This window comes from Acanthochromis polyacanthus, chromosome 19 (genome assembly GCF_021347895.1).
Source record: "Acanthochromis polyacanthus isolate Apoly-LR-REF ecotype Palm Island chromosome 19, KAUST_Apoly_ChrSc, whole genome shotgun sequence".
Classification (NCBI taxonomy): domain Eukaryota; kingdom Metazoa; phylum Chordata; class Actinopteri; family Pomacentridae; genus Acanthochromis; species Acanthochromis polyacanthus.
In genome coordinates this window covers 21,728,508-21,749,503 of record NC_067131.1, presented here as the reverse complement: position 1 = coordinate 21,749,503, position 20,996 = coordinate 21,728,508, and the positions used below count along the sequence as shown (strand labels likewise).

General features: G+C 41.0%; 1 protein-coding gene across 1 annotated transcript in view; it reads left to right on the top strand.

Moving 5' to 3' along the window:
* The first annotated feature begins 4,185 nt into the window (after positions 1–4,185).
* cacna1g (calcium channel, voltage-dependent, T type, alpha 1G subunit) overlaps positions 4,186–20,996 on the top strand; it is a 695,215-nt gene continuing 678,404 nt past the window's right edge. The window contains 2 exon segments of the mRNA XM_051939241.1: positions 4,186–4,337; positions 4,950–5,269. Coding sequence (XP_051795201.1) covers positions 4,957–5,269 — 313 coding nt within the window. The 5' untranslated portion in view covers positions 4,186–4,337; positions 4,950–4,956.

Genomic DNA, 20,996 nt, shown 5'->3' with positions numbered 1-20,996 from the left:
GTTATTGCATGTTGAAAGCACAGGGTATTTGGGGGTTTAGTTAGCAGTGGACTAACATGACAGAGACTCCTGATGGTTCATGACATCTGCAAGAGCTCGCAAAGAGAAGATGAACTGAAATTTCCTAGAACATCTTTCTTATAGCCCATAGACGAATTAACCACTGTTCTTAATGTGATATCATATGATTTTATTAAAACTTACTCAACCAACACATGGATAATCTCACTATGATTATTTATTTATTTATTTTTTATAACCATTAATTGACTACTGATAATAATGTGACCAGTTAGGGAATTTTGTATTCCTGATAAATTGCAGGTTTTATCAGAAACTTTGATTTTGCTGGATTTTCCTTGTTTGCTTTGGACAATACAGCTGCCAAAGAATGAAGTAAAAGCACTGATCTGTAGCTAATTCAAATTTCTGCCTGGACCAAAGTTCAGGGTAGACTGATCAACAAACGGCAACAATATGCAAAGAACTCCTCCAATAGCATGACTGATACAAGAAAGCACCCAGTACTATGTAGCCATGGCTAAGTGATTGCGATCTACACTAGCAAATCACACGCTGTGGACTTAACAGGATTTCTTCATCGGAAACAAAACAATGAACAGTTGATTAAAACTGTAGGGGTGTTCTGAGTCCCATCAATTCCTAGAGGTGAAAACGATTCAGGATCTTTCATAGCATACACAGCATAACACATGGGTATCTATAATAAATGGCCACATTCTGTGGTGCCGTGCTTCTGCCACAAATTTTTTTAAAAGATTTCAGCTGTCGGAAATCATACAACAACTGAGTGGCGCCATGCCGCTACTCTTGCAGTGATAGAGAAATCTTTGACAAATCCATAGATCCAAACTATAAGCTACATCACTGCCAAATGTAATCACTTGGTCCTTTCTTGTGTCATTTCTGACCTTCCCTGAAATTTCATCTAAATCTGTTAGTCTGGTTTTTTGAGTAATGTTGCTAACAGACAAACAGACCAACTGACAAACAGATGGACAAGCGTACGCCGATCGTCACATAAGTTTCCCGATCCTTGACTGAGTAATTATCAAGTGCAGAGGCCAATTGCAACTCAATCTATCAGTTGTCAAGAGCACAACCTGATTAGATTAATTTGCAGGCTATTCTCAGCAACCATTTATTTACAGATTTTACATTTTCAAATATTTCTGTCTTTCCTTAGGCCCATAATTGGATTACTTCTCTTTGGATCAGAAGTCTTCCTGTGCTGTGGGCTTGGATGGGAGCTTCTTGTTAAGTCACTGTCAAGTAATGCTTCAGTGTCAGGATTTTTCTGTCAGTACAGTCTTTGATCACGTTCAGCCAAAGGTGAGCACCAAAGAATAAGTAGTGCAATTGTGCAAACACTGCTGCAGCCTGTGGAGGAGACATGAAAGGGAGGAATCTCCCTAGAGAATCAGATCAATTCAGTTGATAAATTGGGGTCTACCTCAGAGTGGCCACCACTAACAAACATTATTCATCACTACTCATAAAGTTGCTTGAGAAGTGTTCTGGAACTCAGTGTTGAAATGCCAATGCTTCATTCCATTTAATGAATAACAAATGCATAATTGTGTTTTGCTTATAAATGAATGCATGTTGAATGCTATACTTTTAGGTGTGCTTTAACCAGAACTTGGTCAGAATGGTGTTGTATTTTTAATATTAATGAATTCAAAGCAATGCTCATCCTCGCTTAGTCGCTACAGACCATGCCGGATGCTGCAATGAGTACTTTGTCAAGAAGTACACAATTAAGGTACACTCTAAACATGGTTTATTGACCAGATGCCTTTAAAGAGTTGGCTCTCACTTTTTCTCTCTTTGACTGTTCATCCTGTGCGCACATGCAGGTGTTTTGTAGGTCATGTGTGCACATGAGCTTCTCAGTCTTCATCTTTCATGATGAGCTCCGTGTAAACAGTCCAGGTGATTAATACATGCTGCTGCACACTGGCGCTCGCTGCGACGGTGCTTATGAGAAAGAAAATTGGCCCTCCTCATTGATTTGCCCTGCTCTCAGATCAATGATCATACACTGTAATGAAAATAAAGTACGCCGCTGCTTTGTAGTGAATAATGTGCTGAACTGTGTGTACATGTGCGCCAGGGTTTAGAATCACAAAAAACAACTGGAAAAGATATGAAACAGGGAGCTGCTTTGTAATTCCTAGACACTATGTCACTTAAATACCGCTTCGTGCAACTATCTGCTCTGCCTCAGGCTGTGGTACTTTCAAATTGTCACACTCTGTGTGTGTGTGTGTGTGTGTGTGTTGTGTGTGTGTGTGTGTGTGTGTGTGGTGTGTTGTGTGTGTGTGTGTGTGTGTGTGTGTGTGTGTGTGTGTGACAGATGGCCTGGGGAAACATCTTCCCCTAGTGGCACCAGCATGTATGTCAGAGCACTTTTCCAAGACCCAGGGTCCCAAGATCTGGCTTCCGAAATAAAAAAGGAATACCATTATATTTGAATGACACTATATTTCCTATGTAAGAATTCTAGATTTCAGTTTTCCTTTAGCTGAAATGCAGTAATGACTAGAAACTAACTTCTCATTCTCTTCCAGATGAGATTTCTGGGGACCCTGGTGTGAATCTAGAGTCTTTGGGACGGTTTCCTCTGCATAATAATTTACTTGTCAGATTTTTTGGCACAATACAGTAGATTATTTGACAGTTAAGCAATCCTCACTATCAAAATGTGTTTTGTCCTAAATAATTACGATTTGTGCTGTAATTCACCAGAAATGTATACCTTTTGAACTGAGGCAACAAGTCTATAACACTCTACAACAAATTATTATGCTCAACAACAACAACAAAACAAATTAAGAGTCTTTTTTGAGTTATGATGATGCCAGTGAACAATGCTGAGTTAAAAAAAAAAAGAAGAGTCCTTCTTTGCATTCAGTGTTGTTTTTCTTTCTTAAATAGCCCTTACTTAATCATTGGTAGCATAAACATAAGTTAATAAAGGGCTTGTAGGATCTGAACTCCAAGGTGAGAAAATTCAGTTTCATGCCAATTTAATTAACTTACTACAACTTAAATTTAGTTTTCCATCAATTAGCACAGGCATTATAGCTGGTGTAATTACCAAAAATATTATGTCAACACAATTCCATCAAAACAAAATTTGCAACTTCAAAGGCGATTTTTTAATTATTTTTTTTGTTTTAGCTTGCAGCCATGTTTTTAATTAAGTGGGTGGTTCCCTGAATTACTTTTTTTGCAATGTACACACATCTCTGTATTTTCAGTTGCAGTCACATGCACCCTGTGGCAACTTTTCTACCACTCAAAGTTCCTCATAATAAAGCTCTGCACCAATCACACTGAGGTGCTCCTTCGATGCCATCACTCCCTTGCTTCTCATTGGTTGACAGCGGAAATTAAGATTCCAGCTGTTCACCCCCTCCCCTCCGTGTGCAACTTAAACCGACGTGTAACTCACCCACTGAGGAGGGAGCACCGAGTCAGGTCGCGGCGTGATTGCGCAGAGCGAGCGCTCTTTGGGGCGGGAGTGAGAAGTTGGGATCCCCCATCCAGCTGTGTGAGCTTCGCTGATGGACGGAACCGAGCGAATACAGTCTGGAGGAGACAAGAGTGAGAGCAGGAGCGCCCGGTCTTTCATGTGTGCAACTATGGAGAGGGAGGTGTCGGTGATATTTAGAAAATACCAAAGGTCTCTTTGACGTGCAGCAACGGGATGCGCAGCAGCATCTCGTGGATCTTTAAAACATTGATGCGGGATATGCGCTGAAAGAAACGCCTGTGGATGCACGAAAAGTGTTGGATTCTTAATTTAAATGAGGAAAAACAGCGGAGGAAGCGCCGTTTGAGTTCTCCTGTTGTAAGGGTTTGTCCATGCAGCTCTGTGGAGGAGGAGGAATCATACTGAAGTTTGTGCACGGCTTCAGTAATTTTTACAAAGGCGACGCGCTGTGAAGTAGACAAAACTCTCACTGCATGCGCGTTTATTTCTAACGGGAGATGGTTTCAAGTGTTGCTGAGGCCCCTGGAGAGGTTTCTTGGACAGCGGAGACCGGGGCCTGGGCGCACCTGCGTCTGCGGAGACGGACCCGGCAGCAGCGCACCACCTGGAAACTATACGGTCGCTAGACGCACAAAACCCACGGAAGCCTCTCTTTTTCTCCCCCTGCCCCTCTCTTCTGCATCTCTTCCCTCCTCGTCTCACCTTCTGACCAATCGCTTTATTTCTTCAGCCTGGTGTGACTTTGTAGCCACGACAAAAACTGATCATGCGATGACTGAGCGTGCTTTGGGCACATCTACCGAGTCCATTACAGGTAATAAATCGAACGGGAAAGATGCTGCTTCACTCTTTATCGGCAAATAGCTGTTGTAAATCACTTGAAAACGAATGTATTGTGAGTGGATGAAGGATGCTGCTGAGGTTTGGTAACGAATATTAAGAATCGTAGCTATCGTTGCAAGATTTTGATTTGTGTTTTAGTAAAAAGGAATGCGATCTCCTCTTGAATTTTTGGAGCTCCATTCTATTCTAAATAGCTGTTATTAATCCGTCAAAACAAAGCAGGCCTGCATCATATGTGCTGCTTCAAAACAGTTCTTGTAATCATTTCCGATGATGGGTGCGCATATTTTCCGAAAATAACCTCTCCACCACCTGTCTTTTTCATATTGTTGCTTGCTTTCCAAAAATGTAGATTTAATTGTCAGCATATGTGCAACAGTGTATTTTATTTATTTATTTTACGAGATGCAAAGTTTTTGTTTCAAAAATCAAAATCTGCAGCTTTAAAAACACCTTTTCCCGAAATGTTAACACTGGCCATTATGCGCTCTCCTCTGGCTGCTGCAGATACTAAGCACTTCGATGGTTGTCAGCTACATCCACTGTGTCTAATCCTGTGTATATGGTCGGCTATTGCTTGCAGGAGGTGAATGATGGCAGAGGATGGGGGAAATCTCTCCGGGGTCCCCGACGTCAGGGACTCGGAGTGTCGCTCCTCTCTGCCGAGGACTTTCATCCGGCTCAACGACCTGTCCGGGCTCGGGACAGGAGGCGGGGAATGCAGCGAGGTGGTGGTGGAACCGGCGTCCCCGGCGCCTGACGGGATCTCAACAGGCGGGGAGGAGGCGTCGGCGAGCGGCGGCGAGAGTCTGCCCTACCCCGAATGGGCCCCCGTGGTCTTCTTTTACCTGAAACAAACCACGCGTCCTCGGAGCTGGTGTCTCAAAATGGTCAGCAACCCATATCCTTTTATACCTAGAAGTCTGCTCATGCGCACATGCGCGCTCCCACCTGTGACAGGTAAGAAACACTTGCTTGGCTGTGCAGCTTCTCCAGTGGACCTCGGGAGTTGGAAACATTTCCTTACATGTGGATGTGAGTGTGATTACTGCTGGCTATTGTTGTGCAGATGAGCTTGGGCCTGATTTGAACAAAAACAAAGGGTCAGATGTATTTGTGTGACTACAGATATGTGTGTTGGTCCCACTGGAGCTCCATCCACAGTCGTCTGACTGAACATGTGAGTGTATGTGTGCTTCGGCCCTCCAGTCCATGCACTTCAGCTTTTCTGTTCCCACGTCCTGCTCTGATTCCTCGGAGCTGGTGTTTAGCTTCCAGATCGATTATTAATAATGAGTGCGGGGATGAAAATCCATTGACCTCACATGGCAGGGCCTACAGACAGGGGCTGTGTGTTATAATTAGTTTATTGATACACACCTGGAGTGGCTGCTTGTGGAGCAGGCTCCTTTCCTTAGCAGTGGAGGGGTGGAGACTATCAAGTCACAGAGCTTTATTAAATCAGTCTTGCCACTGAAGTGCATTATTGATTCATAAGTGTACAGACCTGATCTGATGTTGCCAGGATGGCAGCAGGAGAAAGGAGGCACTAGAGATTCCTTTATTTCCTCTCAGTGTCTGTCTCTCTCTCTCTTAGTGTTTAGGCAACATGTGTGTATGTGAAATCTTGGTAGCTGGATGTGAACAAACTGTGGGAATAAATGTGTCCTTCGCTGGATGTTTCAAACAGCCTTTGTTTTTATTCCTCTTAGATGCTGCGTGTTAATGTCTTTCAGAACACCTTTCTTCCCTGTCTGCCTCCCTCCTACGCCTCCTCTGTCCTCCCTCCATCCATCCCTCCTGCCTTGTCTGTTGCTGTACATCCTGACACCCCCTCCCCTTCCCTCATTTGTCACTGTTTAAATTGAAATGCAGTCAGCTTGTCCTCCTCTCCCCCTCCTAGGATTGTTGTCTGTGATGCTGCTCACATTGTTACTCCTTCAATCCCTCTCCTCTCTCCCTTCTTCCTCTCCTTCTGTCGTCCTTCTTTCATCTCTGTTTTCCATCTTTATTCTGTCTCAGTCTCTCAGCGATCACAGCTGATTTCCATGTCTGTAAATGTCAAATCTTTAAAGGTCTTACAAATACACTTTTTTAGCAGCAGGGGCACATGAGTCCCCAGTGGTCCCTCAGGGAGTGAAAGCGTTCCTTGATACTATTATCCAAGTCAGGGGTTCTCAAATATTTACTTTTCACGGACCCCCTCCAAGACCGCCATTAAGGCAGCACGTTCGGTGATAGGAATGATCCTAAACCCTGAGCTCTTTGATTACATCTGTGATAGAAATGAGTTGGTTTTGATATTGTGATTTACGATGCTCAACTTCTTGTCAGTTTTCAGGTTTAAAAGATATTGGTAAGATGGAACTGGATGTCACAAATGTAGAACTCAGGGATGATGCATTTTGTCAGTAGAGATGTTTTAGATAAGAGACATTTATTTGGAGAAGAATAAATATACCTGAGAGACTTACTGCATTGTATTTGATTTACAGTCAATGCAGAAAAGACACGGATTGATGCAGAAAATAAAATGTTTGACACTCAAAATCCCCTGCTTGAGGACCCTCACACCCCCTCTTAATGTATTTCACCCCCAGTATTCAAATGAATGTTATCCCCATATAATACATGTTATCTTGTAACCTCACAAGTCGTCATGATTTAGAAGCCGGTGAAGTTATTATTTGTTTAATGACAAACAAAAGCAGCAACTTATAACTATTGAGTTCAAGCCAAATAATGTTTGAATTCTTTTACTAAACATGCTCTCAAAGTCATCCAAATAGTTGCTAGTTTACTGCTAATATACTAATTGATTTTTCTCCTGGAGAACCATTCCAATTAGCTCCATAATGTCACTAATGCATTACTGAAAAAGAGTCCCGGATCTGCCGCAAATGATCCGACATCCTGCGAGTCCCACCAGAGCCACTCACAACCTCTTACGAACTCGTAAATTTAAATTTTTTTACTAAGTGCGACGCATATTGGTTTGGTTTATAGTTCAATACTTCTATAGCTGTGACCTATTTAGGCCCAATCCTGCATAATAAAGCTAACCTGCAGGTGGTGCCCACACGGATGTACTGAAACCTGTGCCACAGACTTATTGCACAGGTCCTATACGTTGCAAACTTAGTTTTGGCTTTTCCTTAGTCTGGATGCTTTGTCCTGAAATCGATGGGTTTTGCACGTTTTGTTTGATTATTTAGCGCATGTCGACTCTCATCAAGTTTTTTTTTTTGTCCTGACAACTGATTCTTGTCAATCAAATCACTTCTGTGGTTTGATCAGTTTCACAGACCCTGCTTTAAAATGCAGTATGGATTTCAAGGCATCGACAGGACTGCTGGGTAATTTGCGATGATGTTTGAATGTTCCTCCAAAGAGGTTTGTGTGTTCAGCCGTCCCTTGGGCTCCGTGGATTGTATTTCTCTGTCATTCTCGGTCTTCTCGTTTGCCCTTTAATGTGTATCTGCACCGATTTAGGAAAAGGTCACTGCTTTTGTAATGCACTGTAACGTTACTGAGATCGATCTGTCTCTATGCTCCCTGTGTGTTTGTGCGCTGTGCTGTGCCGTGTGAATCCGAGTGTGCGGGGAAGTTTTGTATCCAAGAGAGCAGATGTATCTTTAGCTATATTTTTAACTCTTCCTCTCTTGATCTGTGGCCCTCCTCTACTGCTGCCTCTCCACTGGTTCGAGAATTAATCCTGCAGTAGTCGCTCTCTCTCCTGCTATAAATACATCCACAGCACACCAGCAGCAGCAGCAGCCAGGAGGAGGAGGGGATGCACAGAGACTTCTTCCTCTGTCTGACGCTGTAGACCAACAACACAGGAAAGCCCGACTGATCTCAGAGCCAGAATCTATTCTAAACAGGCATATCTTGGTAAGCCCTCGGCCTTAGGCAGCCCACGGCCATTTTCAACAGTCTGAAGTAATTAGGACCCCTGGATGCTCACTGAGGTATTTAGGGTCTAATGGAAGACCCCTGAGGTGCACGCTCTGAGTGATGTTTTGCCCAGCACATTGCCTGTGTGAAATTCCCTCTGCTGGTTTTGCTAATGATTCCTGCAGAATCTGTGTATGATAAACAGTCCCTCCAGGATTTCGCGGGCGTTTTTCGTGATTGTTGCGGCCAAAAATGCCTGAATTCACGGCAGCTCTTCTAAAAAATTGCAATAAAAGTTGCGGTGTTTTAAGGTTATTTGTTGCGATGAAATTGCGGGAGACAGTGACAATTGCTAAAAAGCTGCATTTTTTTCCAGCTTGTAGAACATGTTTCAACACTGTAATTGACAATATTTATTCCGAAATTAATTATTTAACGTTCCAAACCATTTCCGTGGAAAATTTCCCACGGTGGGAAATTGGCAGCAGCCAGATACTGGTTTAACATGAAGTGGTTGGTAGATGATAATTTGCTATTGAATGAATCATATTTGGACATATCTGTCAGTGGCTCCAAAAGTTAATTTCACTTCCTGGCACACGTGTTCAAACACACGCTCACGGCTTGCCACGTCAGTTAACAAGAGTACAGTACTCCACCAAGACTGTTCATTACCTGACCTCGCGCTGAACACAGGTGTGTGTTCTGTATGTGTATGTACTGAATCGCGTGACCTAAACATGTAGCGGGCAAAGACGGGAATTGATGGGACTCAGAAACACCCCCACAATTTAATCAGTTGTTCCTTGTGTCATTTCCGATACGTCCACAGAGGTAGATTTGTTGTAGGATCACAATGATGTGATCGTCAGCAGGCCACTGAGGTTGCGTTCACTTGTTGCCATGGTTACCGTGCCGCTATCAGATGCCGTGCCACTACCTCAATGGGAGATCCTTAACAAATCTGTGGATCCAAACATTAAGCCGTATCACTGCCGTGTCCTTTATCCAGGAGAAGATCTGACACCCTGAACGCCACACACTCCCAGAGCAGATGGACAGAAGCAACCACTATACCAGCTCTGACAGGAGCTCTGCAGTGAGGCAGCCAACCCACAGACGTCTTTTCAGAATGTCACTTCTGACCGACCCTGAAAATTTCATTCAAATCCCTAAATCCGGTTTTGAGTAATGTTGCAAACAGAAGAATGATTCACATATGTCGATCGTCACATGACTCCGGCGTGTTCTTTGGTGGAATATTTAATCTAATTTACCTTCATTCCTTCAGTGCTCTAATGGATCTCGATGCAACAGTTTCCATCATGGTGATTTGTCTGGTCTGCTGTCTGCTCATTTCAGCCTTTCTAATATGTTTCGTGTTTAGAAAAAGAAAAAAAAGTGTATCAATCCATGATTTTTTTTTTTGTATTCCACCACAATATAGCACGGGTGTTAAACAGTTTAGCTCCGCTTTGGTGAAGAACATCAGTGAATTAATTGTTTATCACGATCTTCAGCAGTAATTTTTGTTGGTAAATGAGAAACATTAGTATCACACATGTCTCCATCTTCAAACCAGAAACAAGGAAGTGAATTCGGTGACGTACATGCATTACATTTGCGCTGGGAGCTGCTATGATTGGTGGAACTCTTGGGAGGCGGGCCAAAATTGATTGGCCAAAATTACAAGGCCGCACAAAATTTGCGGAGATTGGTTGATTTCGCGTGAATTCGCGCTATCGCAACATCGCAAATTCCTGGAGGGACTGGATAAAGCTTTGTGTGTGATGCTGTGTAAGCAGCACACACACACCACACACACACCACACACACCACACACACACACACACACACACACACACACACACACACACACACACACACACACACCACAGGACTCCCGTAGGCGCCTCCTCTCTGGCGGGGAGCCTGAATGTTGTGCCAAGATGGAGGAGGAGGAGGGGGAGTTTGGGAACCCATCCCCAGTCCTCTCGTCCCTTTCCTCAAACTTTGTTCTTAAGCAGAGGATTACACATGCCCAAGCACAGCAGAAACAGTGAAGGAGGACACCTGGCCTGGCTAGGTGTTTGTCATCACTTTGAAATAGCATAATTGGATGGCTGATAAACCACTTGCACTCGAGGGAGTGGAGGGATTTTGCGAAATATGCTACTGATTGTTTTGTCCTTCTGTTTCGCTCTCTTGCCGCGTGTATCTGTAAAGCAGGGCTTTCTATTTGTTGCTCATCACTGTGATGTGTTCGTCATGGAAGCCGAAGCGAATGCTTACTTAATCAGCAGAAATGTCTCCTGCTCTCCCTGCTGAGTACTTCTCTCTTCACCCTCTTCCTTCTTCTCCTCCTCTTCATCTTCTCCAGCTTCTCTTTTCTTTAGGACCCGTTGCTTTTCTCCCTCTTCTGGAGTTAAAAGCCTTCACGTTGACTGGAGAGCGAGGAGGGGTGTGTGGCCATCTTCGATGGCCTCCAAACCAGTGGAGGACAGAGGAGAAGCAGATGAAAAAAAGCACAAGAGGAGAAAAAAGAAGAAAAAAAACAAGGCTCAGTTAGAGAGCCGAGTGGGATTTCAGAGAGCCATTTTTTAAGAGGTGAAAAAGTAGGCCTGCACCCACCAAAACTTCGCTTTCATATTTTCTCTTTCTCCTCCCACACTCCATCCCCCCTCTCCTGGTTCCTCGGAGAATTCCTGGCGTTCCCACTTCGTGCAGTTTGATCCTTGTTTGTGAATTTATTAGAAGTTATTATTTTAGGCTGTGTAGGATTATGTGGCTTCAAAACTACATGTGAACTCAAAAAGCATGTTCTTTTTACCTCACCCAGAGGCTAAATATGAAGTCTGCTGATGCACTGAAAGATTATATTTATGAAGGATTCATTAAAATGTATAGGTTTTTGTGTGTGTGTGTGTGTGTGTGTGTGTGTGTGTATGTGTGTGCAGGGTCTTAAAGCTGTGATTCATATGTCTCGCTGAGCATGTGATTTGACTCAAATGTGTTTTGCATGTAAAGTGCTTGCCACATGGGATGTGTGCCTGTGTTTGATTGTGTATTTCTGTGTAAATTCAGAGCTGCACTAATGATCATATTGAAGTTTATCTGGTGAATTTAACATATGCCTTAACGTAAATTTTTAAAGGAGGTTTTGTATGTAAAACACAACTTGCCGCAACAGATGGGTCTGCAGGCGGTGTTCGTGCATGGTTGTCCAAACAGAAGAAGCCCTGCATGATTCATTAGAATACATAATCATGAGGAAAATGTGTAATTGGTCAGTGATTGCAAGGTTGAAACAGATCACTTAGAGATGTTTATAACTGAATGTTATTATTCCAACCAAAGAATGTGGCGGAGTTCTGTGACGATCAGCATTGGTTTGTCTGTCTGTTTTGTCTTTCTGTCAGCAACATTACTCAAACACAGAATAATGGATTTAAATAAAATTTCAGGGAAGGTCAGAAATGACACAAGGACCAATTAATTCGATTCTGGCAGTGATGTAACTTATAGTCTGATCCACGGATTTGTTAAAGATTTCTGTATTATTGCAAGATAGTGGCATAGCATCACTGTAACTATGACTACAAGTGAATGCTACATCAGCCGTCTGCTGACGAACACGATGATTGTGATCCTACTACAAATCCACCACTGCTGATTGTCAGGACTCATCCGTCGGAAATGATACAAGGAAAAATTGATTAAATCTATATTAAATTGCCACATTCTGTGGTGTCGTGATTTCTGTCGCAAGTATTTTCAAGATTTCAGCCGTTGTAAATGATACGACTGAGCAGCTTGGCAGAGCACTGCTCCTCCTGAGTGCTTTTCTTGTTTAAAACAGTTAGCATTAATACTTTCCAGTTGAATTTTGTTGTGTGCTGATATTTGTGACCATTTAATATGTAAAAATGTTTATTTGTGCTTAAGGAAATAGAACCCAAAACCAAAAATTCTTTCTGGGGAAAAAAAAAAAAAGAATGTTGATGCACAGCGAAGTACATGTTTGGTGGTGTAATTATTCTAAACCCGCTGTGTAGATAAATCAGACTAATTAGAATTTCAAGCTGCTTTCATTCATTTCTGGCCATTTGGCGCAGGCAGCACAATCCAAACATTAGTCATACGACACTGAACAATATGGGTATGTATTTCTGTTAAATGTACACTACCCTTCAAAAGTTTGGGGTCACCCAGGCAATTTCATGTTTGCCATGAAACTCATGCTTTTTTTTCCATGTGCTAACATGATTGCACAAGGGTTTTCTAATCATCAATCAGTCTTTCAACACAATTAGCTAACACAATGTAGTATTAGAACACAGGAGTGATGGTTGCTGGAACTGGGCCTCTGTACCCCTATGTAGATATTCCATTAAAAATCTGCCATTTCCAGCTAGAATAGTCCCCCAGAGGAAAGCAAATCCAAGAAGAGATCTCATTGTTGTCTGTTTTATTTCTCCTAGACACAAATGAGATATTATTGATACTAAGGTGAGACCAAAGACTTTTTCTCCTGCTTCTCAAATTTGACTCGGGAGAAACAGTCACATATAATCTCATGTTGGATCAAAGCACGAGATCTCTATATGATCTCAAATAAATTTAATTTCAGTCTCTTGAACGTGAGACCATGAGATCAAAGAAAGAGCTCAAAGAAAACTCAGCTATGGCTCCCAAGATCTCATTATTCTTTCATTAATGTCTCAGTTTTCTCATAGTGACCTCAGGAGAAAGAGCTCATCTGTGTCTGATTCTGATCAAAGGATAGATCTCTACATGATATTAAATAAGTCTAATTTAAGTCTCCAGAACATGGATCAGAAGCTCCATAAAATCTCATAAATCAAATTTTACTTTACTTTTACTTGTACCAGAGTATTTTCATTTTAGAGGACTAGTTTTTATACCACTATATTTCAAAGTCTGTATTGTACTTATTATAACACTGAACCCTGTAACTGAGAAGAAAACAAGACAAAATAATTCAAATTTTTCCCCAAATTATTAATAAAATAATAACACCCAGCATAACTAGATTATCAACCACTTCCCCAGAATATGTACCATCAGAAGGAAAATGAGACTAGAGATAGCAAATAATGTAGTGATATTGAACATAAAATCCTCATTGGGGTAAAAAAAATTGCAGTAGCAAGTTTGAAGCTGGCACAGAGAGTAGGCTGGGTTATGATCGGACCATAATTGGCGCATAGTTTCCTATTGGTCAGGTAGGCTGTCACTCATTTACTGGTCGACTGCAGAGCTGCCTGATAATAAGAAGTCGTCACTGTGGGACACGCCCCTTGTTGGTTGGACCACCAGTTTTGCCAGTGACACCTGTTAACGCTGTCAAGTGGAAGTTATGGAGTGGAGGTAAGTTTTGAACTTCTTACATATACTTTAGTTACGTAACCGTCAGCAGCATTATACATTGACACCCTTGATGCACAGATATCAGCAGCCAGTTTATTTACATTTTGGGCAGTGAATTTTGAACCACCATGCATTTAAGCTAGCTCTGATTTCAGCTAGCTGCTAACATTACAGGTAGCGGCTTTCCCTTGATTTTTAACCTATTGCTCAAATATTGTGTGTGGATATCTTTCCCAGAATGTCAAATATTCTCTCAGGTTAAACTTCCATAAAATAAAACCTGCACGCAGATGTGCTGAAGTAGCCATTTTCAGTAATGCATATAAGGTGAATAAATGCCAACAGTAAATATTAAGTGCAAACATTTCCAAATACATGTTCCTATCAAATTCCATAGCAAATACATTTGGATAATTTTGGCTCATGTTTAGCTTTGGTTTATTGCCTTGACTCAAAAAAACAGTCTCTCTGATGCACACGTTAAGAATTCTGTGGCAAACATTCTGTATTATTTCGAAAACACTTAAGCGAAAAATATTTCTGAAATCATTTGAAGATAAATAAGCTGCAGCAGCTGATGCTGTCTTTGGTTTAGTTCACCGAAGGCTACTTTAGATGTTTGAGGACAGTAGAAGTCCAGTCTACTTTATGAAGATGTCATGTTGTATGGGTGTGTGAGTTATTTTATTTTTATTTATTTTTTGTATTTATTTATTGTCTTCTTTGTTTTTAATTCTTGTGAAGCACTGTGTTGTTCTGCATGCAAAGTGCTATACAAATAGAGTTTAGTTTAGTTTAGTTTATGCAAATGAGCTGCAGGTAAACACACCGGATCGCAGCTGGAAACGCACCGCAACCGGACCAGCATGCCACCAACGGTGTGCGTCATCTAGTGGACACACACTTTAAGTCACTACATTATCCTGCGTTTGTTCCACTTTAAAATGAGGAAACGTAACATCAGTAGCCTATTTCTGTTAGCTCGCCTGATGCTAGCTTTTGCTTGTTAGCTGATTAATAACAGTGATAGGGTGTGTGTGACTGTGAGAGATGCTTTTTATTTCACTTTAAACAGCTTAAGCATGGTTTGGATATGCATTATAAATAAACGTAACTTGCACACAGGGGTAGTAATAATTTAAAGATTGAGCCTCAAGTTTTAAATTTTCAGACAAAGTCTGAGTGAAGACACTGGTCTGTGTTGGAGTCAGGCAAGATGAATTGCATTGACAGGCTTCATGATGAGAAAAACCTCATGTACACCACAGCAAGCAGCTGTCTCACTGAGAGCATCCTCAACATGATGGTCACTGACATGAGGCCTCTGTTGATGGTTGAAGACAAAGGCATCACTGCAATGATCTTATTTGCTCTGTCATTCCAAATCTTCGATTTCTGAATAAAGAAGCAGAAATTAAAAATGTATTTTTTAATCCAATTCATCGATTAATTGAAAAAATAATTGACCGATTAATCGATTATTAAAATAATCATTAGTTGCAGCCCTAGTTGGTATTGACATGAATGCATTTTCTACTTACTGTAAGTGTTTATTCACTCCATTTAATTCACAGTAGTGTACAATGCTAATTCAGCCCTTTATTTCCTGTTTGACATTTCCAGAAACTGCTCTGTACCAAGAACACATCACTCCAGTCATACAGTTCTACAGTAAACTGTTAAACTCAACTGATGTCTTGCATACTCTCTGACCAGAGCCCTGCAGTGGTCAGTTAGGCTATGAATCAGCATCAGAGGTCTCAATCTTCAACAACATGCTTAGAGATTTTTTTCTTCAATGCACAGAGAAAGAATAAACTCACACATCACATACATTTAACCAATCCACTCACCGTTTGTGCTCCATCACTTGAAATTTGATTTAGCTTATTGTGCATGTTTTTTTTAAAAATACTAAAGATAAAGACAAAGGAAAACAAGTTACAAGTTCAGTCATTTTTAGGGACCAAATGTCCTCTTTCAGCATTGCCTACCTCATTTGATTAACACTATATACAGGGTGACACAAAAAAGGGAACGTTTTAACAATCCAATAAAACCAAGAGTGATGGAAGAAAAATATTTTATTCATAGTAATTGAAACCTTAAAACATGCCATTTAAGAAACGATGGAATTTTCATTTTTTTAAAAAATACTTCCTGTAGATGGCGTCCTCCTGTACGAATGCATTCTTGAAATCTACCTGGGGCTATCTCAAGAGTAAAGTGTACACGACTCGACCAAGAACTCTGGATGAGTTAAAACAGAGAATTCAGGATGAAATTCACAGTATCCCAGCTGAGATGTTGCAGCGGTCAATGAGGAATCTCAACAGCAGATTCACAGTGAATATGGAGTGGGATTTTTCTTTCTCACTTTCATTATACACTTAGATGGAACCATTTGTGTATAGTACAGTCGTTTTACAGATAGCCAAATGGACAGAATATGCTAGAAAAAATCAAAATTAATCTCAGCCCCTTTCCTTGTTTTGTTTGCAGCCAACATGAGGCGGTGCACGACGATGGAGAACTGGAAACCAGTAGAGGAGGCCAAGCTTAAAAAGGCACGTGTAAATAAATGCTATCAGAGGTCAGTAAAGTGACTGGCTCTTCAGACATAATGTTTACAACTGCCTCTTGTTTACTAGTCCTGCTTTTTTTTTTAACCATTTTTTGACATGTTTTTCAACTAGTGATTCGGAACTGATAGGTCAAGACCCAAATGTGTGTTGCAGGGGCATTTTTGATGGGTTGTAAATTCAATAATCTTGTAAATTTTGTACCTTTTTTCAGAGTTGAAACTTGTTTTTATAACTGTCTTTTCAAAAATCGTGACTTTTTTTGCCAAAAATTTTGACTTTTTTTTCCAAAAATTGTGACTTTTGTGATTGCTATCATTGTTACATTCATTGTGTTGTATTAAATAAATGGGGCTGCAGTTTGTTCTCAGTTGGTTCTTATTTCTTCCATTTTAATCTTTCTATTTTAATCTCAGTTTTGTTTTACCTTTGTCCCAAAGTCATTATCACATTATCTCATTTTTTTTTAAAGATGGGATGATGAGATCTTATCTATGACTTACTGTAATTTCCGGGCTATTGAGTGCACCTGAATATAAGCCGCACCTTCTAATTTAAAAAGAAAAAAGTTTTGTTCATGTATAAGCCGCACCTGACTATAAGCCACAGGTGTCCACATTGTAACATGAGATATTTACACAGAAAGATTTTTTTTAAACTTGTAATTAAATACATACTTTTTTTCCGAACAGTACCTGTAACACGGCAGTGAAACACATTGAGTCAGTTCACGCTGCCAACTCCAACGTCTCACCATTGATTCATTGATGTCAAGCTAACGGGCAGCAGCTCTATTTTATTCTTCGTCAGGCAGATCAGTTGCCTTTAACTTAATAGCTGTGTTACCGACCCGATTCTGCCGGCTGCCGAACCGTGGTTGGGCAGCCTCGGGTAGCGCTAGTGCGCTTAGCTTAGCGCGCTAGCGCAAAAATTTATCTTTAAGTTTTTTACTGTATTGTATATCATCGTGGTGCATTTTGCTCTGCCTCCGTTTAATACACACACACAGCTGCAACACTCCTCCTCACGTCACTCTCACACACACACACACCGCAACCTGCCTACGTTTAAGGAGAGCAGGCTTGGCCTGCAACAGCTGCATGGTATGCATTTCTTCGTGTTTTCCATGATGAGGTTGTGTGAATGAAGCGCAAAATGACTGATCTGAAGAATTTTGTGTGTGTTCAATTTAATTCGAACAGTGTCAATGGTCCACTGTGACCTCTTTGGTAATTTTATTGGTCTGATGTGACGAGGCTAAACTTAATGATGGCAAGAAGCTCGCACGTAAAAATCTATACATTAGCCGCATCGATGTATGAGCCGCAGGGTCCAAAGCGTGAGAAAAAAGTAGCAGCTTATAGTCCGGAACTTACGGTACATTTCTCTTACACGTCTCAAAAGCTCCGTCTGACATTATCTCATTTTTGCTCCACAGGGGGGTTTAGGAGCAACAGTTGAGATTCAAATGATCTTAAGAAGAAAGGAAATTGAGATCTCTCTTGCCACTCTATAGTGCTCCTCCTGACTTTTTAGGAGCAATAAGCAAGACATGAATGAGATCGTAAAGATATGATGATGAGATCTCACATGATCTCAGTTTTGCTCCTAAGGGGGTTTTAGGAGCCATAATTCAGACTGAGATGATCTTAACACGAAAGGCAATTGAGATCTCTCTTACAACTCCTGAATGCTCCTCCTGGCCTTTGAGGAGCAATAAGCAAGACATGAATGAGACCGTAAGGATACAATGATAAGATCTCATATAATCTCAATTTTGCTCCAATGGGGTTTTAGGATAGCCTAGCTGCGCTAGACAACCCACGGCAGCGAATTTAATTCTCTGCCAGGGTGGGTCTAGTTACCCTCCATAAGGCTCGAGGCTGGATTCTCCTAAAACTGGCCGGACGAATCACCATGAAGTTTAGAGTCAGAAGGCGGGCATAACTAAGTGACGACAGAGGCGAGACGATTCTGACAGAAACAACCGGTGCACAATAAACAGTTATCTTTCGACTCGGCTTTGGCCACAGCCCTTAAAGATTTGAAGCTAAAATTCAACTTGAAAGATAAACAAAGGACGGCACTGAAGTGTTTCATTGAGAAGAAAGACGTATTTGGACTTATGCCGACGGGATATGGCAAATCCTTAATATACCAGTTGGCTCCGCTGGTTGGGAAGCTAATGGGACTTAGCCACAATCCGCCGGCGCTCTAGGAACTACATCAGCCTATTCGTAGTGCTGATTGGTTGTATATCTACCCAATTGCTGCAGAGTGATTTGAAAGACAACCTTTTAGCCCGCCTCCCTCCCTGTCGAGCGTTCCTAGACCCTTGTGCCTTCAGAACATGGGTCTAGCGCGGCTAGGCTAGTTTTAGGAGCCTTAATTCAGATTGAGATGATCTTAAGATGAAAGGAAATTGAGATCTCTCTTGTAACTCCATAGTGCTCCTCCTGGACTTTGAGGAGCAATAAGCAAGACATGAATGAGATCGTAAAGATACAATGATGAGATCTCACATTATCTCATTTTTGCTCCTAAGGGGGGTTTAGGAGCAATCATTCAGAATGAGATGATCTTAAGATCAAAGGCAATTGAGATCTCTCTTAAAACTCCTGAGTGCTCCTCTTGGTGTTGTAGGAGCAATAAGCAAGACATGAATGAGATCATAAAGATACAAAGATAAGATCTCATCTATAACTTACATTTCTCCTACAAGTCTCAAAAACTCAGACTCACATTATCTCAGTTTTGCTCCTAAGGGGGTTTTAGGAGCAATAAATCAGATTGAGGTGATCTCAGAAAATCTTCAATTGAGATCTCCTTGCAGTCTCGAGAGTTCAAGAAAAGACTATCTTGAGCAAGAAAATTTTCCTCTGGGCCTTTACCACATTAACAATGTCTAGACTGAATTTCCGATTAAGTTAATGTTATCTTCACTGGCAAAAAAAAAATTTTTTTTCAAAAATATGGACATTTCTCAGTGACCCCAAACTTTTCAACAGCAGTGTACGTTAAAAATTCTCTTTTTTTGCTTCACCAATTCCTGAGGCTAGTATTATGGTTAAATTCACCACTATGTTCACCAGCTAGTTGCTAACTTTAGCTGTGTAGTGGTGGGCTGGTAGCATGCAGTGGGATCAGAGGTTATTTGCTAAAATAAAAGCTGTGTGGTGTTGATGGAAATGAGGTTGATGAAAGAAGAGAGAGTGAACCAAAATCCGATATAGTAAGTGTTGTGCTGGAAAGTGAGCTGAAAGATGCTCTATGGTTCGAAAAAGGTCTGCAGAGTTGGGTGATAATTGGGAGTTTGTCAGTATATGCAATGTTTTGACAGTACAAAATGCAGTTTCAGCTCGTTGTAACAGACTGATGAAACTTTAATGTTTAGAAATCAATCAAACTTTTTAAATTTAGCTATGTTAAAGCATTTTGCACTGCTGGAGTATCACAAAAGTGGGAATCCATCCCAGAAGAGTAGAGCAAAGCATTCCTTCCACTGACAAATAATCTATCAGTTATTTGCTCGATTAAGTGTTCTCAGAAAACAGTGAAAAATGTCTATCATTGTTTCTATACGCCCAAGATGACGTCCTCAAATGTTGTGTTTTTGTCTACAACCCAACCATTTGTAGTTTGATGTAGTAGAGGAGGAAGAAAACAAGAAAATTTTCACATTTTATAAAGCTGAAAATAGAGAATATTATTATTTTTACTTAAATAAATACTTATTTCGATTAATCATTATCCAGATGGTTGGTAATTACTTTAATAATTGACAACTAACAGAAAAATCAGTTTCACATCACTTGAATGTAATGCAGTTTAATACTGTGATTTGCCCTTCCTATGGAAAAAAATGGTATTATTGTTCTATTTCTCTCTCTTACAGGCCAAGTACTCGGATTTATTCTCTGTAGGTGAACAAAAGCATTCTGGGAAACACAGGAAATTATTGTGAAGTTGAGAGTCAAGAGGGATAATGGGTACATGGAATATGTTTCCTATGACACCTCTCTCTGAAATGTTACATCTCCTGAACTGTTGGATGGCATGAGTGTGAACTTCTCCGTCTCACTTTGTGCATCCCCTTTTAAGATGAAAACTAAGTGGTGGATTGAAAACTTACATAACTGCAAACCAAAGAACTCTAATGAGAGCACAGCTACATTCAAAAAACAAGCAGCGCTGTTGCTGGTATTTATGTAGGCGTGTGCATGTGGGAGTACGGCTTTGTTAACAGGCTTGAGAATCTTTGTTACATTCAGAATTTAATGTTAGTTAGTAGGGATTTATTACTGTTAGTCACCGAGCCTTTGGTCTTGGCTCTGACTGAAGGAAATGAGTGGGTGTTTATCATATCCCTATCCAAATATCAGTTGCAATGTTTACCAGAATAATTGCGGTGATGTTTTGTGCTCCATATCGTGCAGGCCTACTGTGTGTGTTATAAATCCATCTGACATCTGTTGTATACACACTCGACACACATTCACAGGCACCAAGGTTGTTTGAAGTAGGTGACGGTTCTCTTAGCATAATGTGCTGAACCCGAACCAAACTCTGATTCACTGAAAACAGTGATAGATCAGTTTACTGGCAAAGACTAACACCCAAATCCGGACACACTATACATAATGTGCGTGAAATTCAGTGATTCAGCCCCCGCCACAGTGAAAGTGCCAATTATTGATGAATAACAGAAGTGACAATCAGAAAGAGATAGTAGAAGAGAGAGTTGGCTGGAGGGAGTGAGG